Genomic DNA, 10678 nt, shown 5'->3' on the forward strand with positions numbered 1-10678 from the left:
ACTTACCATTGTCTTGAATAGTCTTCTTGCGCTTCCTCACAGGCTTTTTCTTGGGCACAGCGACAGCCTTGAGGTATGCCCTGGTGGGGGATGTAGCTGCCTCCTCTGCCTCCTCCTCTCCTGCCTTAAACACTGCTTCCTCTTCATCTCCCTCTCCGTCGCTCTCCCCTCCAATCTGTAAGGCATTTACACTTCACAAACTAACGTAAAATCATAAAATACATACACAACTAGTACTGAATGATTGTATGTCTCTTAACCTCTGGCATCTTGATTTAGCTACATGCAGGGAAGGAGAATAGTCTCTTCTTCTTTTTGTTTAATGTACGAGTTTTCCTTATGGGGTTTGACGAAAGGGGGTAGTGATGTAGACAGGAGGGTGGATTTGAGGTAACATGAGTGCATACCAAACCCAGGAATTAGTCAGGAAAACTGAGAGGGATGAACTGGAGGTGAATGGAGGAAAGCTGGATGAGGTAGAACAATTCTGTTATTTGGGAGATGTTTTGAACTGTGAGGCAGGAGTGGAGAGGAGAGTGAGAGTGGTGGCAGCGTGGTTAAAGTGGAGGGAGGTGGCTAGTCTACTTGTGAATCATGGTATCCCTCTAAAGAGCAGAGCAGGGGTGTACCAAGCATGTATTAGATCAGTGATGTTGTATGGAGCGGAAACATGGGCTCTAACTAGAAAATCGATGGAGGTATTGAGAGCAAGTGATCGCAGAATGCTGAGGTATATGGCGGGGATCAGGTGGCAAGATACGGTGTCCAGTGCAAGTGTAGCTAATAGATGTGGAGTAGAGGACCTGGAAACAGTGCTCAGAAGGGAAAGACTCCGATGGTTTGGACATGTAAAGAGAGCAGGGGAGGATACAGTGCTGGGAGTTTTGAAGAGATTGGAGGTAGAAGGAAGGAGACCAGCTGGTAGACCTAGGAAAATGTGGAGGTGTATACAGGAAGACTTGGCATGGATGGGATTGGATGAGCATAGGGCAAAAGACAGTAGAATAGGAGGAGAGCCATAAAGTGTCCAACTGCTCAGGAAGAGTGAACACGGATGTTAAACGAAATGATGATGATGATTATATTTTTCTCAAGCTGTGGCCTCATCGACTCTCAGTTCGGAGCAAGGAAAGGGGAATAAACTGGTGATGAAGACAAGGAAGGTGTATTTGAGGTAACAGAAGTGAATTGAAACCTGAAATTTAGTCACGAATTACAAGAAAATGAACTAATATTGAATGATAACTATATTCTTCTCTTCATTCGTCTTGGTGAAGGAAGGAGAATAAACTGGTGATGAAGACTGGGAAGGTGTATTTGAGGTAACAGAAGTGAATTGAAACTCGAGAATTAGTCAAGAATTACACGAAAATGAACTAATATTGAATGATAACTATATTCCTCTCTTCACTTATCTTGGTGAAGGAACAGGGAATAAACTGATGATGAAGGAAGGAGATGAAGGAGAGTGTATTTAAGGTAACATAAGTGCAGACCAAACCTAGGAATCACCCAAAAAACCACATGATTCTTACCTTTTTACTCCAATCTTCAGCTAAGGTTCGGGTGTCAGCTGCCGCTCCTCTGTCTCTCTCTGCACTTGCTCCTTCTCTCCTGCTCCTCTCAGCCCCCCCGCCTTCTTTAACGGCAATAAGTTCCAGATGCTCCTGTGTCTCGCTAGCTTCAACTCCTCTGCTCTTTCCTTTCTTTTTCCTGCAGTAGTGGAGTTTGTTTAGTCTGGATAATGAACTGATCGGCACACATTCAACTATGTATTTCAGGAGTTAAAAGTTAGGTTTCCCAGGTAGAGGTAGAAGATAGGAGGTAGATATAGAGGTTGAAGAGAGGAGAACACCTGGAAGACTGTAGAAGAGCTGAGTGTGTGAAGGGAAGACATGAGGAGGAGGAACAACAGAGAGGAGAGAAAATGTGATCGTTATGAGTGGGAGAGACTCACTGAGTGTCGTATTATAAGACATTTCACAGCCCAAGAACACATATTTGACAAAGCTTTCATAGGAGTTGCGGGTATTTACGGGAGTAGTTTTATGACCCTGGTTGCAGTTCGACCCTTCCTCTGTACCATGAACCTGAAGAAACACTCATTAGAACCCAACTGGCCCCCTCTTTGAGCTTTAGAAATAGCTGATTTGAGAAGCGAAGGAGTCTTATAATACCAACCTGAATGTCCAATGGCACCCTTAGATTACTTGAATATCTATATGTACAAGTAATAAAACAGAGCATAGCATTCTTACTTCTTGCTGTTGTCTTCGTGGGGCTCCTCCTTCACCTTCAAATTGCTCTTGCTTTTACTTAATTTCTGAAACGTAAAGAGCAAATCATTTATGGATATTGTTAACTTTCCTTTTCAGTTCTGACTATATTAGACTGTGAAGGTGCAGCACACTATGAGGAGTATGAATTCACCAATGAGGACAATCCATGTGGTAGTGTAATTTATTCATTCTTTATAAGGGTAGCGCTTGATAACTTTTTTTCTATAACTACACGGTCAAGAGATACAAGAGTTAACAACATCCTTGAATCTTTCCTTACAAATTAAAAGTATTACCGTATATATCAACAAGGTCACTTCGCACCAAATGTATGTGTGGCAAAGGTCACGAGAGATACAGAGTTAATCTAAGCATATCTGGGTTTTCATGGGTGATTTTCCACTCTAAGGTGCAGAAGTTGGGTAAAACTATCACTAGGATCACAAAACACTTCATGAAAATCCAAGCCACTTCGAGAGGCTTTTCAGACTAACGAATTGAGGTGCCGAGACGTTTAACCCGGTAGCTGCGGGGATCATGTTTCTTAAAGGCCCCTCAAAGCGAAATAATGAAAAAAAATCATCCCTCACACAAACCATTTCATAATAATATCAACGCATTTGTGATCAGTTTATGCATCAGCTATTTTGGGGGGTTTATATCATGGCAAAAATTTGGCCCATCGCTGGTACTGGGTAAAGAATACGGGCTTGAGCACCTTTCCGAGCTTCCTGGCGGCGTGTTTGTGCAGCGCTGAGCTCAGGATGGTCTCGATGCTTGCTGGGGTGCCAGGCTGCCTCGCCCCGCCTCCCCCTCCGCCCCCCTCACTCTTCTCTGCTCGGGTCAGTGGCTCCTCATCCTCCACTGCCATCTGTAAAACATCACATATACATACTTTACGGGTCCTTCACTAAGCTCTACCTGCCATCTGGTGGATTGGTGGAAGTACTAAAATAAATATGAATGCGACGTACATCCAAATAGTTTCTCTTACTAGTTTTTTGCTATTATTTAGAAATCACATATTTTTTTCATAGCTACAGTATAAGAGACACTTGACTTTCTAGTAGTATTTAAGAAACGGGGAAATGCAAGAATTTTTTTGGTGTAAAGATGATAGTGACCGTTACAACTCTGATGTCTAGCTAGTGTGGCACAGAAAAATGTCAAATTAAGCCTCGGTGGACCCCAGGTGGCCGAAGACTTGGCTTAGGCAGAGGCTCCAGCAGGGACACCTCCTTCCTTTGACCTGTAATGCTTTGTATCGCTTCTTAGGTCCTCCTCTCGTTCTTCTATTCCTATTCACTATTCACACTTTCCTTTTCAGTATTACATAACTTTCTTAAACACTTCATCCTGAACTTACATGTTTTTACCAGACGTCAGGTCCGGCTCAGTGAGGGACCCAGGGCTGTATTTTAAGACACCATCGCTTCTCACATCCACTATTTCAAAAGGTCAAAGAGGGGATCAATCGGGTTTTCATGAGTTTTTTAAGGCTCATGGCACAGAGGAAAGGTCAAACTACCACCAGGGTCATAAGGCTACCCCTGGATAGGCCTACAGCTCCTACGAAAGCCATGTCAAATAGGTGAACTTGGGCGACGAAATGTTTTAAAATACGACCCTTAGACACACTCCCTCACACACCTCTCATGCCCTTCCCTACACGAGCTCACCCAATCCGTAGCTGCCCTGCCCTCTAGCGCCGAGTACGAGACAGGTTCATCTTCGTAGGCGTCTCGGACTTACATTACGGCTGAAACCTCATCAACAGTAATACCAGTAATACCTTCTAAGCCTCTAAGGGGATAGCCGTGGCCTGGTGTGCCTCTCAGCGTGCCTTACCTGTGGCCGCCGCGGTCTGCCTGGCTGGGCGCACCGTTGCCAGATTATCGTACTCAGAGCCTCGTATTTACCGGTTTCTGAGGCATAGCTATTGCCAAGAAACACCAATAATTAACCATTTTAACGATAACTATAAATGAAGGCAGTTATTGGGGTCGAAAGGCAGTTTTGGGGTTGGAAATCGGCAAACATGGGAGGCTGAGTACGACAATCTGGGCTTCACCCCCGAGACACTGACACTTGTTAAAGGGAGCCTGTGTATAAATGTTTATGTTTCTTTTTCTGTTCATTTGTGTTTTCTTTATGTCTTTGTCAGTGTCTATGTCTTATGTTTATGCTACTATACTACATAACTAACACTGTAACAGCGTGTTCTTACTTTTTTTCGGGAAGGCCATTAGGATATTTGGGGATCCATTTTTTGCATCTGTTTGGTTACTAAAATATAAACCAGTATTTTATTTTTACTATTCATGTTACTGGGTTAATTTTTTGGTTCATTCCCTTCAGTAATATGGACAGGTAGAGTACACACACACACACACACACACACACACACACACACACACACACACACACACACACACACACCATTAATTTTCATATTGGTTGCATGTTATCAATCTAGGGGCGATGAACGGATTAATTGAGGTCAACGAACGAGAGAGAGAGAGAGAGAGAGAGAGAGAGAGAGAGAGAGAGAGAGAGAGAGAGAGAGAGAGAGAATTATCATATATATAGCCTACAGTTAAATCACCATCTACGTTATAATATATACAGTCGTACCACACAAGTCATTTCTTTATACTTATTTTCTGCCCATTCGAATCATAAACTTGAAAGCATTACTGGAATACAAATCTTCTAAGCCTATATATATGTCCCTTGTCTCCTTCTAATCACCTTATTTTCTTTATATTTTCAGGAACAGGATTTCCCTCACCTTATATTTCCTTTCCCTTCCTTCTCTGTTTTCCTTTCTCTCTGCTTCTCTTTATTTCTCTTCCTTTAGTCATTTTCACTTGTCTCCTTGAATTTCCTTTATTTCTTCCCTTTTCTTCTTTCTTTCTTTCGCTTTCCTCTTTATCGCAGTCTCTTTCTTCTCTTTCCGTTTCTTTGTTTTCTTCCTCTTTGTTTTCTTCTTTGTTTTCTTTCATGTTTTCTTCCTTTCCGCTCCCTTTCTTTTGGTTCACTTCCTCTCGTCCTTTCCATACCCCTTCTCCTTCCTTCCTTCCTTTCTTTCTTTCCTTCATCCTAGCTTCCCATTAACTTCTCATCAAATCCTTCCTTCCTTCCTTCCTTCCTTTCCTTCCCTCATCCTACCTTCCCATTCTTTTACTTCTTCAAATCCTTCCTTCCTTCCTTCCTTTCCTTCCCTCATCCTACCTTCCCATTCTTTTACTTCTTCAAATCCTTCCTTCCTTCCTTCCTTTCCTTCCCTCATCCTAGCTTCCCATTCTTTAACTTCAATTCCTTCCTTCCTTTCCTTCCCTCATCCTACCTTCCCATTCTTTTACTTCTTCAAATCCTTCCTTCCTTCCTTCCTTTCCTTCCCTCATCCTACCTTCCCATTCTTTTACTTCTTCAATTCCTTCCTTCCTTCCTTTCCTCCTTCGCCGTAGCTCAAAAACGGAGGAAGGAAACTTGAGAGCATTAGTCTGAACGCATTTTTCTAACCATATATAACCATCTTTTCTCTCCTTCTAACTGCCTTACCTTCTATATATTAACAGCAACGGGAAAACGAGCACTTCAGTCCTTCACTTCTTCCCCGTTGCTTAAGAACAATACAGTTATTCTAGTGTTACCAAGAGCAGCAACACACCTCAACACTATACAGGGCAGCAACAGGTCTGAACCGTGATGTGGACGACTGACTACTGAGAACTGAGAGAGTACACGAGGGACAGGTGTAGAGCGATGACCTGCGTGAGATGAGCTACCTGATATGACCGACGTGCAATGACCTATACCTAAGATGACGTACCTGATATGACCTACCTGAGATGATCTAAGATGATCTACGTTGATATGACCTACCTATAAGATGACGTACCTGATATGACCTACCTGAGATGACCTGGTTGAGATGATCTACGTTGATATGACCTACCTATAAGATGATGTACCTGATATGACCTACCTGAGATGACCTGGTTGAGATGATCTACGTTGATATGACCTACCTATAAGATGATGTACCTGATATGACCTACCTGAGATGACCTGGTTGAGATAATCTACGTTGATATGACCTACCTATAAGATGATGTACCTGATATGACCTACCCGAGATGACCTAAGATGATCTACCTGAGATGACCTAGCTAAGATGACCTACTTGCTTCCACTCCACTCTTCCATCCCACTCCACTATCCACCAAAGAGGCAGAGAAAGACATAGGGCTGTGTGTAACTAGGCTACCACTGAGAGCCAAATCCGTGCCAATCGCAGCAGAGGGGTTAAAACGCCTACACACGAACGCCGATGCTCCATTGTTTAGTGAGGCGGGTCTGTTGCTTATAAGAAGAGTTTATAGCAAAGTAAGCAAACAGCGGGATGAGGCGGTGACCCAGAATCGTCTCAGTGGAGGTCTGCATCTTTTTCTAATTTTCTATGCAATGACACTGTGTTAGGGTGGAGTCGGCGGCAGGGTGAGTTGCCAGAGGGAGGTGAAGGGGTTAGGGACGGGGGGAAAGAAAAGAAAAAGAGAAAGAACAGAGTTAGAGAGAAACTGACCTCCCCGCTGGCCTCTCATCCTTAGTTCTGTTACAGGAGCAGCGCCTCGAGGACTTTTTTTTTGCTTCTGTGTGTTTTGCCCTTGAGCTGCCTCCCTTGTTGAAAGAAAATTAACAACCCCATTCATGCATCTACCCAGCCTCCATCGGACACTCTCATTCGGTTGGTGAGTAAAAGACGGCCTATTTTTTTACGCAGAGTCCTGGCAGGGCCCATCAGCGTCAGGCGGGTGGCTCTGTGCGGCGGTTGTGGCGGCGCAGACAGTCACATCCATGGGGTCAAATCCTGCCACGACTTGTATATTTGTTATATTGCTTACCGTGTGTGTGTGTGTGTGTGTGTGTGTGTGTGTGTGTGTGTGTGTGTGTGTGTGGGTGCTAGTATAATAATAATAACTAGTAATTTTAAAGTTTTATTTACAACACATCAGTCAGCGATGTCTGAAAATACACACGTAATTGAGGCGATGGAAAACAATCCTTATCTAAGCCAACCAATGTACTGAAAATCTAATGACTACAACTCCTCAAAAAGACACACAATATGCCGCTGCGTGAGGCTGCACATTACGGAGGGCACCGCGCCGGTCTGTCTGTCCGCGGCAGTTTACGAAGCGGGTCGAGGTGCCGGCCCCTGCCTCCCCACACGCCAAGACCTCCTGAACCGCTGCGCGCCTCCTCGCGTCCCTGGCGGCGTGGGTCTTGGGCCACGGCTGCGGAGCGTGGTGGTGCCGCGTGGTGGACGCCCTCGCCCGGGCCACCCACGCCCCGCCAAGGCGCTCACAGCTCCTGCAGCGGCAGTGAGGCGGAGCGGCGGACCGGCAGCCTCCCAGCCACCGACTGTCGAAGTCCCTCCGACAGACATATGACCAGGATGGGGTTAACAACTTTTTCGAGGTAGGGAAGCGTGAACGCAATGACGGGGATCATTGAGTCTATAAAGAGGAGTCTGTAGCCTTGAAAAACGCCGATCCAGATGAAGACGAGTATCACGGTGAAGGAGGCGGCGAGGCCCAGCAGCAGCTGCCGGCTGGGAGCCCCCTCGCCCCCCTCCGGCTTGTCCTGAGAGGACGGCTCGGCGGGGCGGCAGCAGCGCGTCATGGCCACGAACACCCACACCACCACCAGCGGCACGCCCAGGCGGAACACGAAATCATGCATTTGAAATGCCAGAGATGCTTGATGGAAGTAACAATGAGCGGAAACGGGACGAATGAAGATGAAGAAGGCGGCAGCCCCGGAGACTGGCGCCAGGAGCCAGGCCGCCGCGGACGTCACCCGCAGCACTTTGCGTCGCCGGGCGAGTGTGTGCCGCTGTGGGCGCGACGCCAGGTAACTGTCCACGGTGAACAGCATGAGGAACATGTGGCTGGCCATCATGGCCCCGTGCACGACGATGCTGAGAGCCGTGCACATGGGCGGGGAGAACTCGTCGTAATAATGGTGGATATTGGCGTAAATGATGAACGGAACCACCATCAAGACCAGCACGTCGGCCACGGCCCGCTGCAGCAGGAACATGTTGGACACGGTGCGCAGGGGCGGGGCCCTGCTGAGCAGCCCCAGCAAGAGGCCGTTGGCCAGCAGCCCAAAGGCCGTCGCCAAGCCGTTGAGCACATTTTTCACCACCCAGTTCCTGTAGTCTTCAGAGGGCCACTCCCAGGGCTCAGGCAGGGTGAAGTTACCGAAGTAGCTTTCATACTCCCACTCCCAGGGCTTGGTGAAGTTGCCCATGACCCGTTCCGCTGAGGGCTGTGTTAGAGGAGCGGCGGGACTCTGCGGCGGGTGTGTGGTGCTGGCGGTGGATGTGATCTTTGCCAGGAAGACGACCGCCAACACTGCGTCTGTTTCACTGCTCACAGCCTTGTCAGCGCGGTTCTCGCCTCTCGGTAGGGGTGGATGGTCTGTGCCCCGCACGCTCGCTCACTCACGATGACTCCAAGGCGGCGACTATGAAGAGATGTGGGGCTGGGGAGACTGGCGGCGTAGAGAGGAGTGCAGCAATGCATGGCAACAACGGAAGGACTTGGTTGCCAGGGGCCTCGAGGCGGGGGGGTGCAGGATGTATCTACGCCTGGCGGCTGTGATGGCGTTAGGCGGTGAAGATATGTCGTGAAACAGCAGGGCACAACGCATGTATACACTGCCGACTGGTAAAATAGTGGCTCTCCCTTTCTCGCTGGTCGCGGGTTCGATCCCCGACGCCGGCAAACCTTTCTTTGTCTGGATTAATTTCTCGTGTGTTTAATCCACACTCCTCGTATTGTCTCCTGGGATGTGCAGGTGTGTGTAGGAGGGGAAGGGTGGGATGGGGGGGGGGGTCGCGGTGACAGGCTCAGAGTGAACTTCAAGGGAAAGGCTGAGGAAGTGGAAATCCGCCTCCTGCCCAGCCAAAAGTGTAAAATTGACAAGGGCTGTGACTACCCAATACGATCCACGAGCAGAGTCCCATCTGTCAGCATGTACGGGGGCATTTACTCAACCAAAATCGTTCCCGTAAAATACCGGCTTAAACGAGGATGACCGTCACCGTAGAGAGGTTGGTGAAAGGGAGCCGAGAACACGAGCTCCTGAGGTGTGTGAGGAAAGACATCAACCGCTGCAAAGTAACACGTAGGTCAGTGCACACAGGGGTGCTGCTGCGGCGGGAGGTGTGCGCGTGGGGCTTACTGGGGCCATCAGCACGTACCCCTCAATGCGCGCACTCCTGCAGCAACCAGTAAAGGTGCAAGAACAGTGTATCCATGTGTTGTGGCTACTGTTTCACGAAGTATCTTCACCAGTACTCGTAATGCCCTCACAGCCGCCGGGCGTAGAGACATTCCTTCCGTTGCTGCACTCCTCTCCACGCCGCCAGTCTCCCCAGCCCCACACCTCAGCTGTTTGACAGTCGCTGCCGTGGAGCCATCGTGAACGAGCGAGCGAGCCAGCGTCCGGGGCACAGACCATCCACCCCACCGAGCGGCGAGAACCGCGCTGACAAGGCTGTGAGCAGTGATACACCAACGCAGTGTTGGCGGTCGTCTTCCTGGCAAGGATCACATCCACCGCCTGCACCACACACGGGTCATGGGCAACTTCACCGAGCCCTGGGAGTGGGAGTGGGACTCTGAATACTACAGGAAATGGTTGGTGGACAATGTGCTCAACGGCTTGGCGACGGCCTTAGGGCTGCTGGCCAACGGTTTCCTGCTGGGGTTGCTCAGCAGGGCGCCGCCCCTGCGCACCGTGTCCAACATGTTCCTGCTGCAGCGGGCAGTGGCCGACGTGCTGGTCTTGATGGTGGTTCCGTTCATCATTTACGCCAATATCTGGATCCACCATGATGGCGAAGAGTTCTCCCCGCCCTTGTGCACGGCTCTCAGCATCGTCATGCACGGGGCCATAATGGCCAGTCACATGTTCCTCATGCTGTTCACCGTGGACAGTTACCTGGCGTCGCGCCCACAGAGGCACACACTCGCCCGGCGACGCAAACTGCTGCGGGTGACGTCCGCGGCGGCCTGGCTCCTGGCGGCAGTCTACGGGGTTGCCGCCTTCTTCATCTACAAACGTTACATGCACGGTCATTGTTTCTTCCATAAAGCCCTTCAAGTGCATGACTTAGTGTTCCGCCTGGGCGTGCCGTTGCTGGTGGTGTGGGTGTTCGTTGTCTTGGCGCGCTGCCGATGCACCGCAGAGGCCGCGTCCCAGGCCAAGCCGGAGGGGGGCGAGGGGGCTCCCAGCCGGCTACTGCAGCTGGGCCTCGCCGCCTCCTTCACCGTGATTCGCGCCCTCTTCTGGCTCGGCGTTTTTCGAACCTACGAATTCAT

At 48.8% G+C, this 10678-nt stretch overlaps 4 protein-coding genes across 53 annotated transcripts in view; 1 reads left to right on the top strand and 3 right to left on the bottom strand.

Moving 5' to 3' along the window:
* LOC127001251 (jouberin-like) overlaps positions 1-4360 on the bottom strand; it is a 37560-nt gene extending 33200 nt beyond the window's left edge. For all 50 annotated transcript variants that reach the window (XM_050865607.1, XM_050865600.1, XM_050865599.1 and 47 more), the window contains exons 1-5: positions 4128-4360; positions 2998-3150; positions 2259-2323; positions 1536-1713; positions 7-175 (exon numbers count right to left, since the gene is read on the bottom strand). In XM_050865607.1, the coding sequence (XP_050721564.1) occupies positions 7-175; positions 1536-1713; positions 2259-2323; positions 2998-3150 (565 nt within the window). In that variant the 5' untranslated portion in view covers positions 4128-4360. The remainder of the gene's footprint in view (positions 1-6; positions 176-1535; positions 1714-2258; positions 2324-2997; positions 3151-4127) is intronic.
* Positions 4361-7504: 3144 nt separating this feature from the next.
* Positions 7505-10678, bottom strand: part of LOC127001258 (somatostatin receptor type 5-like) — a 12737-nt gene continuing 9563 nt past the window's right edge. The window contains exon 2 of the transcript XR_007754966.1: positions 7505-7525. The gene's annotated coding sequence lies outside the window, so the exon portion shown is untranslated. The remainder of the gene's footprint in view (positions 7526-10678) is intronic.
* LOC127001074 (somatostatin receptor type 5-like) lies at positions 7647-8600 on the bottom strand. Its single transcript, XM_050865245.1, has one exon. It carries the CDS (start codon positions 8598-8600, stop codon positions 7647-7649), a length of 954 nt encoding a protein of 317 aa, XP_050721202.1.
* Positions 9936-10678, top strand: part of LOC127001075 (neuropeptides B/W receptor type 1-like) — a 906-nt gene continuing 163 nt past the window's right edge. Inside the window, exon 1 of the mRNA XM_050865246.1 lies at positions 9936-10678. This exon is cut by the window's right edge and continues 163 nt beyond it. Coding sequence (XP_050721203.1) covers positions 9936-10678 — 743 coding nt within the window.

The sequence above is a fragment of the Eriocheir sinensis genome, chromosome 20 (genome assembly GCF_024679095.1).
Source record: "Eriocheir sinensis breed Jianghai 21 chromosome 20, ASM2467909v1, whole genome shotgun sequence".
In the NCBI taxonomy this organism is placed as follows: Eukaryota; Metazoa; Arthropoda; class Malacostraca; order Decapoda; family Varunidae; genus Eriocheir; species Eriocheir sinensis.